Source organism: Haliotis cracherodii, unplaced genomic scaffold (genome assembly GCF_022045235.1).
Source record: "Haliotis cracherodii isolate W230 unplaced genomic scaffold, xgHalCrac1.p SCAF_4, whole genome shotgun sequence".
In the NCBI taxonomy this organism is placed as follows: Eukaryota; Metazoa; Mollusca; class Gastropoda; order Lepetellida; family Haliotidae; genus Haliotis; species Haliotis cracherodii.
Genome location: NW_027266297.1, coordinates 74,702 through 95,926, shown reverse-complemented (window position 1 = coordinate 95,926; position 21,225 = coordinate 74,702). Strand labels below are relative to the sequence as shown.

Sequence of the window (21,225 nt, the reverse complement as noted above, 5' to 3'; positions counted from 1 at the left end):
AACGTGGTGCCTCGCGACTGCCGTGTTGGCAGCAGAGGTCTATTGTTTCCAACATCTGTACATGGATGGGTTGTGACAGGCATCTGGTTGACTGGTTGCACCATGCGTAAATGTAAGCATGCAAACCAATCATGTATGCACTGTTCGCCATAGGTCAGTTGACATAATTTCATGGCATAATTTCAACTTAATTTAAACAACAGGGTTAAGGAGAACGTCACAGATTAAAACCTCGTCCAGACAACCAGTGGGCAAGTTAAATCAGCCCAAATGTCTACTGGTTGAAAGGAATGCTCCCAGGAAGTCAGGCACTGGGAGCGCCGGGAAGCTTGAATCAGGCATCAGGAGGGCCGCGAAGCTTGAATCAGGTACCAGGAGCGCGGAAAGCTTGAATCAGGCACCGGGAGCGCGGAAAGCTTGAATCAGGCACAGGGAGCGCCGGGAAGCTTGAATCGGGCACCAGGAGTGCCGGGAAGCTTGAATCAGGCACCGGGAGCGCGGAAAGCTTGAATCGGGCACCAGGAGTGCCGGGAAGCTTGAATCAGGTACCAGGAGCGCGGAAAGCTTGAATCAGGCAAAGGGAGCGCGGAAAGCTTGAATAAGGCACAGGGAGCGCCGGGAAGCTTGAATCGGGCACCAGGAGTGCCGGGAAGCTTGAATCAGGCACCGGGACTGCGGGAAGCTTGAATCAGGAACCAGGAGCACGGGAAGCTTGAATCAGGCACCAGAAGCGCCGGAAATGCCAGGAAGATCGGCTGAGATACTCAGGCGCAGTGGTGTGTCCTGGATACTCGTATCAAGTTGAAGGAACACAGTGATGAAGGACTGCAACATGGGCACTGCGCTGTGAAAATACAGGGATTCGTACAATCATGGCCGAAGGGATGGCCCCAACCAGATTTGTTCCCACGACAACAAGTGCAGCGAGGCAGAAAATCTGGAATTGAAGCATAAACATAGCCATGTGGCAAAACCACAAAGTATGGGAAGCATAATGTAACTCAAAAAGTTTTTATCTTATTGAAGTTTATGAGAGCAAACAATTCAGCTTAAAGGTAGCGAAAAAGCTTTAAGAACACCAAAACAAAATACATAAATTTAGGGTATTACCTTTTAAAGCCAAAGAAAGAATTCAAAATGCAGAACACGAAATTACTTGGCCACGTGGTGAATGGCAAAAATGGCGGGAATGAAACAAAATGGAAGGAACAACATTGGGCCCATAAATTACTGTGACTAGAGCTACAAACGAGCGATAAACGTTACAAATTACGAATGGGAAGACCCCCAAGGTAAGAGCCCATAAACAGGTAACAATATAGCAGCATATGATGAATGTAGAAACATGCAGAATAGAGTACGTCCGTCTGTGGAAGTGACAAAGCAGTTATGTGTTTTGATATGACGTCATGACTTCCAGGTCACGTGCCGATTGTGCGAGGAGTGCTGCCTCTACCAGATGGAGCAACTTTTCTTCAGCAGCTGGATCTCACACAGTTCGTCTCTCTGTCAAAGACAGCAGTGAATGCAATACGGAGTAATGCAGGATAACTTAAACAATTGATACCATTGAACTGGGATTTGGAACTTGTTATTTCTATGTCAGGGTCACACCAGTTAGGACAGAGTCTCAGTCAAACTTGTTGCTTGTAATGATCCTCCAGAGTTTATGTCAGTCAAATGTCAGTGTTAACGCAATAAGCGTTTCATGTTCACCACAGAAAAAAGCCGCTCCTTTTGAACCTGCTCTGAAATATTTATAGTCAAGACGTTTACATGTGACATATGGCCGTGGATCTTATTGTTAAACAATTATTGTAACTGTACTACATTGTTTCTGTTGAGATTCGGTAGAAGCTCATTGCATTGTATTTGGACAGTGATTAGTTGTCAGGAATGTAGTTCTATTTAATGTAAGCAGTTGTGAGGAATTGCTATATTCAGACGCTAGTGTCATATGTAAACTTCCAGAATACTGTGTATTGTGACAGAGTGTTATAGAAACATGTGGAATATTCTATGTTGTGATGGCACTGTGTGGAAATTTCCATCAAGACCAGCTTCTGTGTGAAGATCACTCATCACCCCGGATTCTCAGCCCAGGTCAGAAGCTTGACCACTGTCGCTTCTGGGTGAATATATTGTTATCACTAACTTTTGCCATCACCAATGTATTTTTGTATTTGATACTGACCACTGCCATCATATTGTATACTATCATTGAATATTGTACTACCATTCTATTGTGTACTGCCATTGCAATTGCTGTGCAGTAATTTTAATTGATCTTTAAACTTAGCAAATTTTGTAATATATTTGTTGATTGTATACCATTTGTTGCTTGTTTGTTGGTTTCACACTAGGTTCTGTTATGTACAGATTTCTGGGTTAACATACTGTTTCTCTTTGGGAATCGATACGTAACAATACATATTGTATTGTTTCACAAATATCCATGAATACCAGTATCCTAATATTGTAATTATATTCTTGGAGTAAATACTCAATATTTCAATTTCAAAACATCCAAGAAATAACGTTGTAAATGATAATTTAGTAATATGTCAATAATGGCAAGATTTATTATGTACCTAATTTTCAATGATTTTTACTTTGATAAAAATGACAGCCGATGATATCTCTGGACAGATATTTCCCTCAGAATTCAAAACTATGAAGTGTTGGTTGTGTGCTGTATTGTGAATCTTATTCCTATTCCAAGTGAGGGCAGGAGAGGGGTCTCTATATGTGGCATCCAGGGAGGTAACTAAGCAGTATCTGTTGACTGACTCCTCCCGGACAGCAGCAGAGCAAACACACCCAAACAATGCTGACAACACATCACACCACATCACACAGACTGCTGCAATGTGTGAACCCTAACCCCGGCAGCAGCAGAGCAAACACAGCCAAACAATGCTGACAACACATCACACCCTATCACATCACACAGACTGCTGCGATGTGTGAAACCTAACCCCGGCAGCAGCAGAGCAAACACACCCAAACAATGCTGACAACACATCACACCCTATCACATCACACAGACTGCTGCGATGTGTGAAACCTAACCCCGGCAGCAGCAGAGCAAACACACCCAAACAATGCTGACAACACATCACACCCTATCACATCACACAGACTGCTGTGCACTTTACAAAGGATATTTCTCTGCCAGTTGTGCTATCTTCCCTGCCATGTCTGTCTTACAGAAAGGGTCGTCAGTCATCTTCAAGTGTTCAAACAACTTGCTGCAGATGGCCTTGACATTGGCCTCGTTGGCCATCTTGTAAAGGAGGTGCAGGGTCTGCCACACAATCAATCATTAAACAATCAATCGAATACAATCAATCATTAAATATCTTTACAAAATCAATCATTAAATTATTAAACCTCTGGCAGTAAACAATCAATCATAGTAATCCATATTTACACAATCAATAACAAGACCATCAATCTTAAAACAAACAACCTTAACATTATCAACAAACAATCAATAATTAATCACTCAATCTTTACAAAATCAATCTTTCCTCAAGCAGTATTTAGACAATAAATCTTTACACAATAAACAATTTACATAAAATCAATTCATACAAAGTCAAACATTATCAAACATGTTTTGAATAGGTTGTCCTGTTTTGAGAGATAAGTTTTGTGAGTGCGTGCGAATACTTTTACACTGCTGTATCACTGCAGGGGACGACAGCAATATTCAGCAATATCACTGCAGGAAACGACAGCAATATGCCAGCAATATCACCGCAGGGGACAACAGCAACATTCCAGCAATATCACTGGAGGGGAAGACAGCAATGTGCCAGCATATCACTGCAGGGGACAACAGCAACATTCCAGCAATATCACTGGAGGGGAAGACAGCAATGTGCCAGCATATCACTGCAGGGGACAACAGCAACATTCCAGCAATATCACTGCAGGAGACGACAGCAACATACAGGCAATATCACTGCAGGAAACGACAGCAATATGCAAGCAATATCACTGCAGGGGACGACAGCAATATTCCAGCAATGTCACTGGAGGGGACGACAGCAATGTGCCAGCATATCACTGCAGGAGATGACAGCAATATACCAGCCATATCACTGCAGGAGATGACAGCAATATACCAGCAATATCACTGCAGGAGATGACAGCAATATACCAGCAATATCACTGCAGGAGACTACAGCAATATACCAGCAATATCACTGCAGGAGATGACAGCAATATACCAGCAATATCACTGCAGGAGATGACAGCAATATTCCAGCAATATCACTGCAGGAGACGACAGCAATATTCCAGCAATATCACTGCAGGAGATGACAGCAATATACCAGCAATATCACTGCAGGAGATGACAGCAATATACCAGCAATATCACTGCAGGAGACGACAGCAATATACCAGCAATATCACTGCAGGAGATGACAGCAATATTCCAGCCATATCACTGCAGGAGACAACAGCAATATTCCAGCCATATCACTGCAGGAGATGACAGCAATATTCCAGCAATATCACATTTCAGTCATCTCACCGAATGTTAGACAAGTGGGAAAACAGCTTAAAAAATCTTCCAGTCTTGGCAATAGCTTACCTTTCTCCGCGTAGCCAGTTCGTCCCCATCCAGGCACTGCACTACAGTCAGTTGATGCTGTACAGCATACTCAGGACTCACACCGACTAGAGCTGTCAGTGCCTTAATGCCTGCAATAAACACACACAGGTGTTGTAGCTGCTGGGACTCATTGAGATATTTGAGGGTGGAGCTGTTGGGACTCATCAGTATATTTGAGGGTGTAGCTGTTGGAATCACTGAGGTATTTGAGGGTGAAGCTGTTGGTTTCACCGAGATATTTGAGGGTGTAGCTGTTGGGACTAACCGAGATACTTGAGGGTGTTGCTGCTGGACCGGAGGAATCTGGCCACGCAGGTGGATGCCTCGTTCATCAGCTCTGGGTCGCCAGGGACACAGGACACAGTCAGGATACACTCATACATCACAGCTGTAGACATAAACATGTCAGTTACAACTGTAGACAATAACATGTCAGTTACACACAGCTGCTGACACAAACATGTCAGTTACAGCCGCAGACACAAACATGTCAGTTACACACAGCTAGAGACACTAACATGTCAGTTACAGCTGTAGACACAAACAAATCAGTTACACACAGCTAGTGACACTAACATGTCAGTTACAACTGTAGACACAAACATATCAGTGACACACAGCTAGAGACACAAACATGTCAGTTACAACTGTAGACATAAACATATCAGTTACAGCTGTAGACACATACATATCAGTTACACACAGCTAGAGACACAAACATGTCAGTTACAACTGTAGACATAAACATGTCAGTTACAGCTGTAGACACAAACATATCAGTTACAGCTGTAGACACAAACATGTCAGTTACACACAGCTAGAGACACAAACATGTCAATTACAGCTGTAGACAGAAGCATGTCAGTTACACACAGCTAGAGACACAAACATGTCAATTACAGCTGTAGACAGAAACATATCAGTGACACACAGCTAGAGACACAAACATGTCAGTTACAGCTGCAGACACAAACATGTCAGTTACAACTGTAGACACAAACATATCAGTTACAGCTGTAGACACAAACATGTCAGCTACAACTGTAGACATAAACATATCAGTTACAGCTGTAGACACAACCACATCAGTTACAGCTGTAGACACAAACATGTCAGCTACAGCTACAGACACAAACATGTCAGTTACAGCTGTAGACATAAACATGTCAGTTACACACAGCTATAGACAGAAACATGTCAGTTACAGCTGTAGACAGAAACATGTCAGTTACACACAGCTGTAGACACAAACATGTCAGTTACAGCTGCAGACACAAACATGTCAGTTACACACAGCTAGAGACACTAACATGTCAGTTACAGCTGTAGACACAAACATATCAGTTACACACAGCTAGAGACACAAACATGTCAGTTACAACTGTAGACATAAACATATCAGTTACAGCTGTAGACACAAACATATCAGTTACACACAGCTAGAGACACTAACATGTCAGTTACAGCTGTAGACACAAACATATCAGTTACAGCTGTAGACACATACATATCAGTTACACACAGCTAGAGACACAAACATGTCAGTTACAACTGTAGACACAAACATGTCAGTTACAGCTGCAGACACAAACATGTCAGTTACACACAGCTAGAGACACAAACATGTCAGTTACAACTGTAGACACAAACATATCAGTTACAGCTGTAGACACATACATATCAGTTACACACAGCTAGAGACACAAACATGTCAGTTACAACTGTAGACACAAACATGTCAGTTACAGCTGCAGACACAAACATGTCAGTTACAACTGTAGATACAAACATGTCAGTTACAGCTGCAGACACAAACATGTCAGTTACACACAGCTAGAGACACTAACATGTCAGTTACAGCTGTAGACATAAACATATCAGTTACAGCTGTAGACAGAAACATGTCAGTTACAGCTGTAGACACAAACATGTCAGTTACACACAGCTGTAGACAATAACGTGTCAGTTACACACAGCTATACACACACATGTCAGTTACAGCTGTAGACAATAACGTGTCAGTTACACACAGCTATAGACACACACGTCAGTTACAGCTGCAGACACAAATATGTCAGTTACAGCTGTACACACAAACATGTCAGTTGCATCTGAAGACACAAACATGTCAGTTACATCTGTAGACACAAACATGTCAGTTGCAGCTGTAGACACAAACATGCCAGTTACACACAGCTGTAGACAATAACGTGTCAGTTACACACAGCTATAGACACACACATGTCAGTTACACCTGCAGACACAAATATGTCAGTTACAGCTGTACACACAAACATGTCAGTTACACACAGCTGAGGAGACAAACGTGTCAGTTGCAGCTGTAGACACAAACATTTTAGTTACGCACAGCTGTAGACACAAACATGTCAGCAACATAGCCAGCCGGGAACCTTGACTAGGGAACATCTGCCCAGTACTTTGGACTTACTGACTTTACTTGGGCCATTATCTGTCTGTGGCATTCCCCCCCCATTTAATGTTAATTAATCCAGTTGGCCTCCATTTGGCCATTCCTTATTACCAAAGAGTGTGAAGTAACCTCCATTTGGCCATTCCTTATTACCCTTGAGTGTTAATTAACCTCCGGCTTCCATTTGGCCATTCCTTATTACCATTGAGTGTAAATTAACCTCCGGCTTCCATTTGGCCATTCCTTATTACCATTGAGTGTTAATTAACGTCCGGCTTCCATTTGGCCATTCCTTATTACCATTGAGTGTTAATTAACCTCCGGCTTCCATTTGGCCATTCCTTATTACCCTTGAGTGTTAATTAACATCCAGCTTCCATATGGCCATTCCTTATTACCATTGAGTGTTAATTAACCTCCGGCTTCCATTTGGCCATTCCTTATTACCATTGAGTGTTAATTAACCTCCGGCTTCCATATGGCCATTCCTTATTACCCTTGAGTGTTAATTAACCTCCGGCTTCCATATGGCCATTCCTTATTACCATTGAGTGTTAATTAACCTCCGGATTCCATTTGGCCATTCCTTATGACCCTTGAGTGTTAATTAACCTCCGGCTTCCATTTGGCCATTCCTTATTACCATTGAATGTTAATTAACCTCCGGCTTCCATATGGCCATTCCTTATTACCATTGAGTGTTAATAAACTCCGGCTTCCATTTGGCCATTCCTTATGACCATTTAGTGTTAATTAACATCCGTCTTCCATTTGGCCATTCCTTATTACCCTTGAGAGTTAATTAACCTCCGGATTCCATATGGCCATCCCTTATTACCAATGAGTGTTAATTAACCTCCGGCTTCCATTTGGCCATTCCTTATTACCCTTGAGAGTTAATTAACCTCCGGCTTCCATATGGCCATTCCTTATTACCATTGAGTGTTAATTAACCTCCGGCTTCCATTTGGCCATTCCTTATTACCATTGAGTGTTAATTAACCTCCGGCTTCTATTTGGCCATTCCTTATTACCAATGAGTGTTAATTAACCTCCGGCTTCCATTTGGCCATTCCTTATTACCCTTGAGTGTTAATTAACCTCCGGCTTCCATTTGGCCATTCCTTATTACCCTTGAGGTTCTACTACACCAAATCAGTACCAGTTTGGAGAGTGCGGTTTTCGTAGGGAGCCTTCAGTGCAGATCGAGAGATATCTGCAGGCTGTGATTGGAGGATATTCTGTAAGATTTTTATGTCTTTCAAATGTACATCCATCCAGTTATTAAAACTGACCATGTTTTTCTATATTTAGTACTGTCTTTTTCAACATGATGACTTATGCTGAATGTGACCACAGCTATTTTCAAGTAGGTGACATTTGGTGCGAAACTGGGGGTGGTGTGTTTAGCTTCCGGTACTCGGAAAAGGAGCTGGCTAAGCTAGTCATTTTTATTTTTTTTATTGCTGCTCTAAGGCCAAACTGTGCACACACGTACAGGTAATAGCTGTTGAATGCTTAGTTATTTTAAAAAAAATCATAACGTTACTATAGAAGTCTATGGGAAAACATTTGGTTGTGTGTAACCTGTAGGGTGAGTGCACATTTCAGTAATTCATACTTTACATGCTTTTCTGTTTATATTTCACCATGGATACACCATGGAGGCAAATTTAAAAATAATGACAGTGAAGTTGGGGACATTTTGGGTTGAATGGAGCATTTGGATGGGCTGGAAATGAATGTTGCTTCGCATTGTGGTCGATCTCAGCATGAACCCCCCAGGGTACCTCTGTCCAACAAACCCTCCTCCTGCCTTCTGAATTTGTTGAAACTGATGAATTTGACAACAAATTAGGATAAAGTCACCACTGCCACAACAATTTCTGCCTTGTGTCAATCGCTTGCCAGTCAAGTTACGCGATGCCGTTATCTTGAATATGAAGCATGTACACTGCTGACAGCAGAATATGTCAAACATCCCCTTATTTATAGTAAACAATGTAGCATACCAATATGTCTTTCTGTTAGGTGCTCTTGTGTGAATGAATGATGCTATTTTTCCATTAAGTTTCTTAAAACAGACTTATTTTTCACTCATATAACTTTCAAATAATTATTTTGTCCCCTCAAGAACTGACTCCTGGCTGTTATATCCAAACTGGTTTGCCATTTGATATTGTCTGAACACTTTTTTCAGCTTTTCACATGCCTGATGTTGACTGGGGAGGTATATGTGCACTCATGCAGAAGAAGTAGGAGTTTCGACATCGAATTTGGCATTTGGAGAAGCTGATCCGAAGTCCGGTGTTGGCAGTGTGTGATCGACAACCCTTGTTTTGCCTCGCTGCGCTTTATTACCTTGTAGAAGTTGTGGAACTTGGACATGTAGGTACAGTAAGTACATTTAAGAACCCCAGTCCACTTGAGGCCCCTCTGTTGCTCACTATCAAGTGCCATAATAAGATGACCCTCATGCACTAGACATTTCTGACAGTGCTCCCTTAATGCCTCACTGTGCAGTTTTTTAGTTTGCAAACATGAAGTAAGGGCTATACACCAGTCCCAGAACCTGCTTAGATGAAAATAATACCCACTGGCTCTTTTGGAATGTAACATTATGGTTCTGAAATCATCTGTAAAGAATGTGATAGTGTTCGACAAAACTAAATTATCTCCCCTGTTTAGTAAAATGCATTGTATCTTTCATTCCCCTATAAACCCATAAATTATTGGAGAGAAACACTATTTTAAGCTGGTATTGCATGACACTGTTAATTGTGAATAAAAAGAATTACATTTATGTCAGAATAAGCTGTACATTTTCAAAATTATATGGAATTTTAACTTTGTTTCATTGAAACTGGCAAATAACTGAAATAAGCAAGTTTAGCCACCTTGAAACATTAAACAGTAAGAATGTTTGATGTCCTGTGAGTATTTTAAAGTCTTAACTAAATAAATCAATAGAGTTAAGTGTAATTTCCTTCCGTGTTGTGGTTTCAAAAAGCTTTTTACTACTTGAGGGTCCATTTCAATTTCTCGGCTTTAATAGGCGGTATGGTTCACTGGTCAGTGTGTGAGATTGCTGTTAACAATGCACCCCTTTATTTCCTATTTTCTGGTAAAGTTCATTATCCAGCCTTACATATATGATGACTTTAAAGCTGCTTAATGTGTCCCTTGCTTATTGTTGGCCTGAATTCCATGCTCTCTGTCCAATTTTGAGATTTTTTTTCTGATTCCTTTCCATGTGTACTTATGTCATCAGCCTATATCATAGAGGATTATACTTTTGATTTTTGGAGTATATGAAAGCACAAACATTTGTGATAGCCCCTCCATAGATGATTTACCAAATGCTGACAGCCATTTGAGTGTTTAATTATATAAACAATGGATGGTGTAAGTTCGAGCAATCTCAAACAATATCAATCGCATCATGTCATGAGTGTCAAAACCATATTCCATGAATGTAGCAGACTTTGCTATGTTCTGATGATGTCAGCAAAGGAAGGCAAACAACAGACCACTACTCAATTTTAAATATGTATTGTAACTGGTTTTGAGGTTTAAAGATTTGTTCAATTTTTTTAGTCGAAAAAATATTTTAGGGTGATATGATCTATGCAGCCTCAATCATTTATAGAATTGACCCCTGACCACCATCTTTTATGAAATATAAATGAACTTCCATGGTCAGTGCATGAAGGTAAAATCTTCTTTATTAATACAGAAATGCCTTTTGTAAAACATTGATGAAGTGTACATCATTAAACTCTCACAACTCTTTCTGTGCATCAAAACTATGTATTCTGGTGCCATATAGACATGCTGGATAGGAACAAGTAGTGAAGCTTAATCCAATTTCCATTTTTTTTCTGAGAAGCTACATATATATACAACATATAAATCACAGATTTGACAAGTGCAAATATATTCTGATTTGTCTACAGGTTCTACTACACCAAATCAGTACCAGTTTGGAGAGTGCGGTTTTCGTAGGGAGCCTTCAGTGCAGATCGAGAGATATCTGCAGGCTGTGATTGGAGGATATTCTGTAAGATTTTTATGTCTTTCAAATGTACATCCATCCAGTTATTAAAACTGACCATGTTTTTCTATATTTAGTACTGTCTTTTTCAACATGATGACTTATGCTGAATGTGACCACAGCTATTTTCAAGTAGGTGACATTTGGTGCGAAACTGGGGGTGGTGTGTTTAGCTTCCGGTACTCGGAAAAGGAGCTGGCTAAGCTAGTCATTTTTATTTTTTTTATTGCTGCTCTAAGGCCAAACTGTGCACACACGTACAGGTAATAGCTGTTGAATGCTTAGTTATTTTAAAAAAAATCATAACGTTACTATAGAAGTCTATGGGAAAACATTTGGTTGTGTGTAACCTTGAGTGTTGATTAACCTCCGGCTTCCATTTGGCCAACAGTCAATCCTTAAATATATATATGCTCTCTGCACCCGAGGACTCATTCATCTCATGAAGGAGGAAGCGTAATCTCCAAAAAGTTGTGTTCCTCATTAAAAAGAAGTTGACATCCATGTATTCCTGAGCAGCTGACAAACCAAGGGTGATCAGGGCGGATGTTGGCCTCCAGCCAGGGAGGTCCTCGCAGGTTCAGGTCCTGCAGTTACAATCACACCTGTGATGTTACCTACCAAATGCCATGTGATGTTTGACGGTGGTTCTCTGGATGATGTCCCTCAGTACAGGCCACATTTCTATCCTTAACCTGAAACATTGCACATTTAAGTCATATCCCCAGGTACAGGCTACTGCATAAGAGCCCCCACCCCCCACCCCAACTCGACTCCTGAAATCACTATCTAAATGATAGGCTGACCCCAACATTTAACAAAATAGACCTGATCTACATAATATACTGGGTACAATGTGTGAAGCCCATTTCTGGTGTCCCCCGCCATGATATTGCTGGAATATTGCTAAAAGCAGCGCAAAGCAATACTCACTCACTCACATATTATACACCTGATCGATAAACCAAGCTGTCGTATAAACACAGCTGATGCATAAATACAGCTGACGTATAAATACAGCTGATGCATAAATACAGCTGATGCATAAATACAGCTGATGCATATATAAACATGATCCATAAATATAGCTGATCCATTTACACACAGATGAAGATAAATACAATAGATCTGTAAATAGAGTAGATCTGTAAATACAATAGATCTATAAATTCTTTAGATCTATAAATTCTTTAGATCTATAAATACAGTAGATTAATAAATACAGTAGAACTGTAAAGAAAGTCACATCTCCAGACTTACTTTTCATCGTGAGGTCCAAGTAATGCCAACACTTTAAGTAGAAGTATCTGTAACCATGGCAATGGCACTGTGTGGAAATCATGAAGTGAAGGAAAGGAGCGGCTGATAATTTGCTTGAGGATTCCGAGGAACCCCACCCCCAAGTGTACATAGTCCGCCGGCGCCTTCTGCAAGAGTGAGTGAGTGAGTGAGTGAGTGAGTGAGTGAGTGAGTGAGTGAGTGAGTCAGTGAGTGGATAAGCTGAACACATCTTCGATTATCCAGATTATCACATTTTTATTCAATGACGAAATGAGAGGCCTAGATGTCTGAGCTGCTGTGCAGAGTTGCATCCCTTAGGCGTGTTGAAGGATGTAAAATGTGGACCAACCCAGCGGGAGAGTTGCCCTCACTAACCTGGGCCAGTGGGAAAGTTGCCCTCACTAACCTAGGCCCGTGGGAGAGTTGAACTCACTAACCTGGGCCAGTGGGAAAGTTGCCCTCACTAACCTGGGCCAGTGGAAGAGTTGACCTCACTAACCTGGGCCAGTGGGAGAGTTGTCCTCACTAGCCTGGGCCCGTGGGAGAGTTGAACTCACTAACCTGGGTCAGTGGGAGAGTTGTCCTCACTAACCTGGGTCAATGGGAGAGTTGTCCTCACTAACCTGGGCCAGTGGGAGAGTTGCCCTAACTAACCTAAGTCAGTGGGAGAGTTGCCCTCACTAACCTGGGCCAGTGGGAGAGTTGCCCTCACTAACCTGGGCCAGTGGGAGAGTTGTCCTCACTAGCCTGGGCCAGTGGGAGAGTTGCCCTCACTACTCTGGGTCATTAAGGAGAGTTGTCCTCACTAACCTGGGCCAGTGGGAGAGTTGACCTCACTAGCCTGGGCAAGTGGGAAAGTTGAACTCACTAACCTGGGCCAGTGGGAGAGTTGCCATCACTAACCTGGGTCATTAAGGAAAGTTGTCCTCACTAACCTGGGCCAGTGGGAGAGTTGACCTCACTAGCCTGGGCCAGTGGGAGAGTTGAACTCACTAACCTGGACCAGTGGGAAAGTTGTCCTCACTAACCTGGGCCAGTGGGAGAGTTGAACTCACTACCCTTGGCCAGTGTGAGAGTTGCCCTCACTAACCTGGACCAGTGGGAGAGTTGTCCTCACTAACCTGGGCCAGTGGGAGAGTTGAACTCACTAACCTGGACCAGTGGGAGAGTTGTCCTCACTAACCTGGGCCAGTGGGAGAGTTGAACTCACTACCCTTGGCCAGTGGGAGAGTTGAACTCACTAACCTGGGCCAGTGGGAGAGTTGTCCTCACTAACCTGGGCCAGTGGGAGAGTTGCCCTCACTACCCTTGGCCAGTTGGAGAGTTGCCCTCACTAACCTGGGCCAGTGGGAGAGTTGTCCTCACTAACCTGGGCCAGTGGGAGAGTTGTCCTCACTAACCTGGGTCATTAAGGAGAGTTGTCCTCAATAACCTTGGCCAGTGGGAGAGTTGTCCTCACTAACCTAGGCCAGTGGGAGAATTGCCCTCACTAATCTGGGCCAGTGGGAGAGTTGTCCTCACTAACCTGGGCAAGTGGGAGAGTTGTCCTCACTAACCTGGGCCAGTGGGAGAGTTGCCCTAACTAACCTAAGTCAGTGGGAGAGTTGCCCTCACTAACCTGGGCAAGTGGGAGAGTTGCCCTCACTAACCTGGGCCAGTGGGAGAGTTGTCCTCACTAGCCTGGGCCAGTGGGAGAGTTGCCCTCACTACTCTGGGTCATTAAGGAGAGTTGTCCTCACTAACCTGGGCCAGTGGGAGAGTTGACCTCACTAGCCTGGGCAAGTGGGAAAGTTGAACTCACTAACCTGGGCCAGTGGGAGAGTTGCCATCACTAACCTGGGTCATTAAGGAGAGTTGTCCTCACTAACCTGGGCCAGTGGGAGAGTTGACCTCACTAGCCTGGGCCAGTGGGAGAGTTGAACTCACTAACCTGGACCAGTGGGAAAGTTGTCCTCACTAACCTGGGCCAGTGGGAGAGTTGAACTCACTACCCTTGGCCAGTGTGAGAGTTGCCCTCACTAACCTGGACCAGTGGGAGAGTTGTCCTCACTAACCTGGGCCAGTGGGAGAGTTGAACTCACTAACCTGGACCAGTGGGAGAGTTGTCCTCACTAACCTGGGCCAGTGGGAGAGTTGAACTCACTACCCTTGGCCAGTGGGAGAGTTGAACTCACTAACCTGGGCCAGTGGGAGAGTTGTCCTCACTAACCTGGGCAAGTGGGAGAGTTGCCCTCACTACCCTTGGCCAGTTGGAGAGTTGCCCTCACTAACCTGGGCCAGTGGGAGAGTTGTCCTCACTAACCTGGGCCAGTGGGAGAGTTGTCCTCACTAACCTGGGCCAGTGGGAGAGTTGAACTCACTACCCTTGGCCAGTGGGAGAGTTGTCCTCACTAACCTGGGCCAGTGGGAGAGTTGCCCTCACTACCCTTGGCCAGTTGGAGAGTTGCCCTCACTAACCTGGGCCAGTGGGAGAGTTGCCCTCACTAATCTGGGCCAGTGGGAGAGTTGTCCTCACTAACCTGGGCCAGTGGGAGAGTTGAACTCACTACCCTTGGCCAGTGGGAGAGTTGTCCTCACTAACCTTGGCCAGTGGGAGAGTTGCCCTCACTAACCTGGGTCATTAAGGAGAGTTGTCCTCACTAACCTGGTCCAGAGGGAGAGTTGCCCTCACAAACCTGCGCCAGTGGGAGAGTTGCCCTCACTACTCTGGGTCATTAAGAAGAGTTGTCCTCACTAACCTGGGCCAGTGGGAGAGTTGCCCTCACTAGCCTGGGCCAGTGGGAGAGTTGAACTCACTAACCTGGATCAGTGGGAGAGTTGCCCTCACTAACCTGGGTCATTAAGGAGAGTTGTCCTCACTAACCTGGGCCAGTGGGAGAGTTGACCTCACTAGCCTGGGCCAGTGGGAGAGTTGACTCACTAACCTGGGTCATTAAGGAGAGTTGTCCTCACTAGCCTGGGCCAGTGGGAGACTTGCCCTCACTTACCTGGGTCAGTGGGAGAGTTGTCCTCACTAACCTGAGCCAGCTGGATGTAGATGTGGACCACCCCCCGGATGACCCCCGGGTCCTTGTCACACAGCGCCCTCTGGAAGTCTGCGTGGACATGGACCAGCATGTTGGGGGCCTTCAGATAGAACTGATGCAGACACTGGGCTGCCTTCACCCTCACCAGCTCCCTGAAACACAGTGACCATGGCAAAAAATCCTCTGATGAAAGAAGCTGAAGAGGCTAATGGTATTAGTCATACTGTCTCATTGATTTAAACATGTGTATGGTCTCTGTAGACAGAAGCTGTGAAACACTACTGGTCAAGCACAGTACACCAGACGCTATGTTGCTTTAAATTTGTGCCCCATAGGTCAAGTGTGAGTGTGACGTACATACCGCTGATGTTTCAGCTTCTCCATCACGAGAGGCAGGAACATGGGGATGGTCTCTGCGTGGAGGAGTTGACTGGCTGCTGTGATACTCATGCAGTTGTCCAACAAGCTGCTGCTCCTCATGTCCTTCAACACAATGCATTGAAGAAAAAATGAAAAGGATCATGAGTGAACGATAGTTAATCCACATTACTGTTGACAACTAGATGGACAGATATTATAGCATACAAAAAAACAATGCAATAAAGTCAACAACATGAAAAGTTATGGGAAAGAAAAGTTATATTCTAACATCGATGAATTTCTTTCGGAACTATATACATGTATAGTAAATAAACAATCATATTGGAAATTATTAAGATATGTTGTCAAAAACTCTGGAACATCTTTGAGCAATCCCCCGTTATACAGATACGGATGACTGTCCCACTATATTTTCAGATTTAGAAAAATCAGACAGATTAAATGAATATTTCCAATCCATATCTACCCTAACTGAGGAACGGATGAATTACCATATTTCAAGCAACGCACTCAGAGTATTTTTGACAGATTAACTGTCTCAGAAAATGAAATATCTGACGTTTTTAAATGTCTTGAAATAAATAAGGCATCTGATACAGACAGAATAAGTCATAACCTATTAAAGAAATTGTTATATAAAAAGCTTTCAAAAAGGCCATTCCACTGTCCATCAATTAATTGAATTGTATAATGAAATTTGTACATCTTCAGATAATAGAGAAAAATATTGCATGTTTTTTTGCGATGTGTCAAAAGCATTTGATCATGTCTGGCATAGAGGGCTTATGTACAACTTAGAAATCTAACAATAGTTATCATTGTGTATAATTCTAAGAATACTATTACATCATAGCCATAAATTCCTGTTTATGCTTAGACCCACACTACAAATTTAAAAAAAAATTCAACAGACATCCTCTTCACTGCCAACATATCTAATAGTAGTGAGGGAAACCCTATCCCTCGCCAGGTGTGCCACTGCGCATGCGCAAGGTGGGAATCACCTCACTTCTTTCAACCCATTATCCTCATCAACTAGATGCAGATATTTAGGGAGGTGGGAGGGAATAATTCCTGATGTAAAAGAGAATTATACACAATGATAACTATTGTTAGATAATTCTTGTGAATACCCTACGTCTATAACATGATAGCCAGTATACACCAGGGCGACCAGTGGGATCTGGTATCTAGCATCCCTTAGATATTTGGCTTTGTGAAGTGGTAACCCAAGGATTGTATGCCAAAAGGGACCTAATGGAATATGTCTTGTCTACGAGTGCCATTCAATATATAACCAGCCTAACCTATTTGCTACTGCTCCTCACTTCTTCTTTTTCCACCTAATCACCATTGAGGTCTATGCACTTTGTCCAGCGATGTGTGAGAGCTAAAAGCCCGTTGTGATAGAAACCATGGGGTTGTTCGTGTAACCACCCCTCCACTGCTGTCGTGAGTTCATCATCGGACTGGAAATGACGTCCACGCAGTTCTTTCTTCAAGTTTGGGAGGAGAAAGTAGTCGCTTGGTGCCAGGTCTGGTGAGTAAGGTGGATGAGGCAATACTTTGAACCCATTCTGCTTCACTGCGACAACCGCAAGTCGACAGGTATGCACTCTGGCATTATCATGTTGGAGCAGCACACCTTTTGTGATCTTTCGACGACGTTTGGCAAGAATAGCAGTCCGCAAACGGTCCAGGAGATCGGAGTAGTACTCTCCAGTAATAGTCTGGCCACGTGGCAAGTAGTCAATGAGCAAGACCTCTTTGGTATCCCAAAAGACAATTGCCATGACTTTGCCAGCCGATGGTTGAGTCTTAAACTTTTTGGGACGGGGTGAAGCAAAGCCAGTCCACTGCTTACTCTGTTATTTGGTTTCTGGGTCATAGTGGTGTACCCAGGTTTCATCACCAGTAACAATTCTCTCAGTAAAGTTGTCTGCATCCCGACTGCATTGCGTCAAAAGTGTCTAACACATTGACGCACGTACAGCCTTCTGATCATCAGTCAGACATTTCGGGACCCATCGGGCAGACAGCTTTCTCATACACAGATCATGCAAAATAGTATGGACACTTCCCTCTGAAATGTCCAAGGCCGTGGCCATTTCTGACACCTTCATTCGCCTGTCTTTGACAACCAGTTGTCTCACAGCTTCACTGGTTTGGTCATTAGTCACCTCTACAGGCCTGCCAGGGCGTGGCTCATCTTCCAGGTTCACCCGACCCCTCTTAAATTCTGCAACCCAGAATTTGACCTGTGCATACGAAGGTGCACTGTCACATAAACATCTGACAATTCATCACGTATCTCCTTTCCCGGTTTCCCTTTTAAGTAGAGGTACCTAATAACAGCCCTGTATTCAACCTTTCACGGAAATTTGGCAGAATCTACCCTTGCCATCTTTATAGATCACGTGTGTGACTTCAAATACAATTTCCTCAGTGAAACTTTGCCTATGCACGTGACATACATTGGTGCACAGCACGTGACAAGCATGCAACCATTAAGATCTGATAAATAGCTTAGGCTGGTTATATATTGAAGGGCCATCATACTATCCAATAGCAAACTAAGTACAAAGGTCAACTTACCCCGAGTTCATGAGGTATTCTGAAATCTTCAACCCCCCCCACACCCGCCTCTTTCCCCCTTTCTCAAGAAGAGGGGGTAACAAGGTTACTTGGAGACTATCACCAGGGCTGCCACCAAGGTTCCCAGTGTGTATAGTCCATTCAGATCGGTCTGTATGTCTCGTAAGTAAAAGTTTGAGAACGTGTTATGGGTCTTCCACTGGCAGCTAGCTACGACTTGTTCAATGGAGACTCTATTCCATGTGGCTAGACTTGTTGCAAGGGCTCTGATCTAGTGAGGTCTGCAGCTTCCCCAAGTTGGTGTGGAGACTTGGGCCAGTTTATAGCTATCTGCGATAACCGACCTGAGCCAACCCGCTACAGTACCCTTGGTTATTTCCTTTTCTGACGAGGGTTTGCAAGAGATAAAAAGGCGTTTTCTCTGCTTTCTGTGGGGTTGAGTTGCTGTTATGAAGTATCTCAAGGCTCTTATGGGACAAAGTAATCTGTCCGGATAGTCCACACTTTTACTTAAGGCTGGTATTGTGTATTGCCTGTGTCCGAGTGGGCCGAAGGTTGACGACTGGTTATTGGCAATAAATTCTGGAAGTGATCTGAACGACACTGACTTCCATTCTTGGGTATGAGTTACAGTGGAAATGTCAATAGCGTGCAATTCTGATACACGAGCCGCAGTAGCCATGGCTAGGAGAAATGCGGCCTTCCCTGAAACTGATAGTAATGTTGCACTCATGGGTTCATAAGGTTGTTTCATTAATGCTGACAATACTATGGAAAGATCCCATTTTGGAAATATATGTGGTTTTTTAATGTCTTCCAGTGCAAAGGACTTTATGAGTTGATTCAGTACTGGGTGGGTACCTATAGATAGGCCATTGTGTTGTAATACTGATGCCAGGGCCGATCTATAGCCTTCTATAGTGCCATGTCGTAATTTCTTGTCGTTTCTGAGTTGTTTCCTTCGGCCACTATAGGTATCGTTATCTCTACGTTTAAATGATTTCTCATTCTCCGCTTGACAAACTTGTCCCATCTGTTATTGTATAGGGCAGACGATGCTGGTCTCCATGAGCTTGCCACTCTTCATGCAGCTGATTAAGAGTAACCGGCTTATTCGAGATAACTTCAAGGCGTGAAGGCGGAGATTGTCGAGGCGGCCGTAAAATATGTCCGTTTTCGGTTGTCTCAGTAAATCGTGACGTACCGGGAGTATCAGAGGTTCTTCCATTAGGAGGGGTAGTAACCTTGGAAACCAAGCCCTGTTTGGCCATGCCGGGGCTATGAGAATTATGACGGAGTCTGTCTCTTCTATTTTCTTATGAGTAACCGAACATTCCCTCCCAGTCAATAGAAAGAGCGTCGACCTGGAGAGCTAGAGTGTCTGGTACAGGGGTGACGTAGACTGGTAGTTTGTTGATGAGTGAGTGAGTTTGATTTTACACATCTTTTAGTAATATTCCAAAAATATCACTGTGGGGGACACCAGAAAAAGGGCTTCACACATTGTACCCATGCATGGGGACGAACCCGGTTCTTGGGCGTGACGAGTGAACGCTTTAATGCTCCTTTGTGCTCCCCTGGTGCAGTCTGCCTCTGTGCTCCCCTGGTGCAGTCTGCCTCTCTAGGTCAGATCTTGGATGGAGGTGAGCAGGCCTAGGCAAGACATCCACCAGCGTAATGATTTGATGGGCTGGTCGAGTGCGCTAGATATCATGAGGTGATGGATGCCGAATGGAAGTACCCTGAACTGGTATCTCTAGCTGTTGACTGGGTAGTGCAGATATCGACAATTAAGTGGATGGATGGGGACGTGAAGATAAGCGTCTTGGAGATCTAGGCTTATCATCCAATCTGCTTGTCTTAAGGCTTGTCTTGATAGAGTCCATCTGGAATATTTCGAGCAGCCATGAGTTGTCTGTGAGGGCTTCTCATTTGTCTTCATTGTACTGCATAAGCCGACCTCCTGGTCCCTGAACTTGGGTAGTCTTGAGTCGATGTCTGTGAGACCGGCTAGTTCGACTGGATTCAATGTGGTTGTATCGTTGATCTTCTGTAGTTCTAAATCGTTGTCCACTGGGCAGGCAATGTCGGTAGGATCTCTGGTTGAGTCATTTCCGGCGGTATCCCCCTCGGAGACTGCCTCTGCCTCTACCTCTTCCTCTCTGTGAAGTGGGATGATCATCTTTGGAGTTCCTATATTTGGGGTGAAATGATCTGTCCTTCCATGTTGAGGCTCGAAAAGAATACCAACCAGGGTTCACATGACGAGATCTAGGATTCTGTTGTTGATGCTGAAGATCTGCAGACCATCTCTGTATCTTGGATGCCAATAAGATCTTGGATTCTTGAAACTTCTGACTAGTTGATGATGCAATGGCTTCCTTCACTGACTTCAGTCTGCCGTTGAATATCTGTGACGCTGTAATAGGCTGTGATAGCATGGATCTTCTTAATGGCTCTGGGATCATATGATGAACTTGCTGTAGTAGATGATTTCTTTGCATGAGCAGGAACTGTGCTGACATCCAAACTTGTGCTAATTGAAGATCTTCCCGCATCTTCAGCATATGGTCCAGTGAGCTGTAAAAATGCCCGGTCTGCTGTAGTGTCATCTCCGTGGGGATGTCTAAGGGAAGACCTTCGCTCTGATTGTTCGGGGGTATGACGTGGCGAACTCCAGCTGCAATCCAGTTATACTGATATTAATCATCTGTTTATCGATGCAGTCCAAGTCCATGATTTTGGCCATATCAGCGTGCATTCTGGTGAAATCTTCATCAATGATAGGCTTCTGTGCGAAGGGGGCATCGTGTATCCTGTAAGCACTTTT

General features: G+C 43.7%; 1 protein-coding gene across 1 annotated transcript in view; it reads right to left on the bottom strand.

Moving 5' to 3' along the window:
* The window catches only part of LOC139479838 (AP-4 complex subunit epsilon-1-like), a 104,224-nt gene that overhangs the window by 50,960 nt on the left and 32,039 nt on the right, over nt 1-21,225 (bottom strand). The window contains exons 5-11 of the mRNA XM_071262731.1: nt 15,781-15,902; nt 15,412-15,571; nt 12,373-12,539; nt 11,734-11,807; nt 4,893-5,015; nt 4,607-4,716; nt 3,170-3,307 (exon numbers count right to left, since the gene is read on the bottom strand). Of these exons, the coding sequence (XP_071118832.1) occupies nt 3,170-3,307; nt 4,607-4,716; nt 4,893-5,015; nt 11,734-11,807; nt 12,373-12,539; nt 15,412-15,571; nt 15,781-15,902 (894 nt within the window). The remainder of the gene's footprint in view (nt 1-3,169; nt 3,308-4,606; nt 4,717-4,892; nt 5,016-11,733; nt 11,808-12,372; nt 12,540-15,411; nt 15,572-15,780; nt 15,903-21,225) is intronic.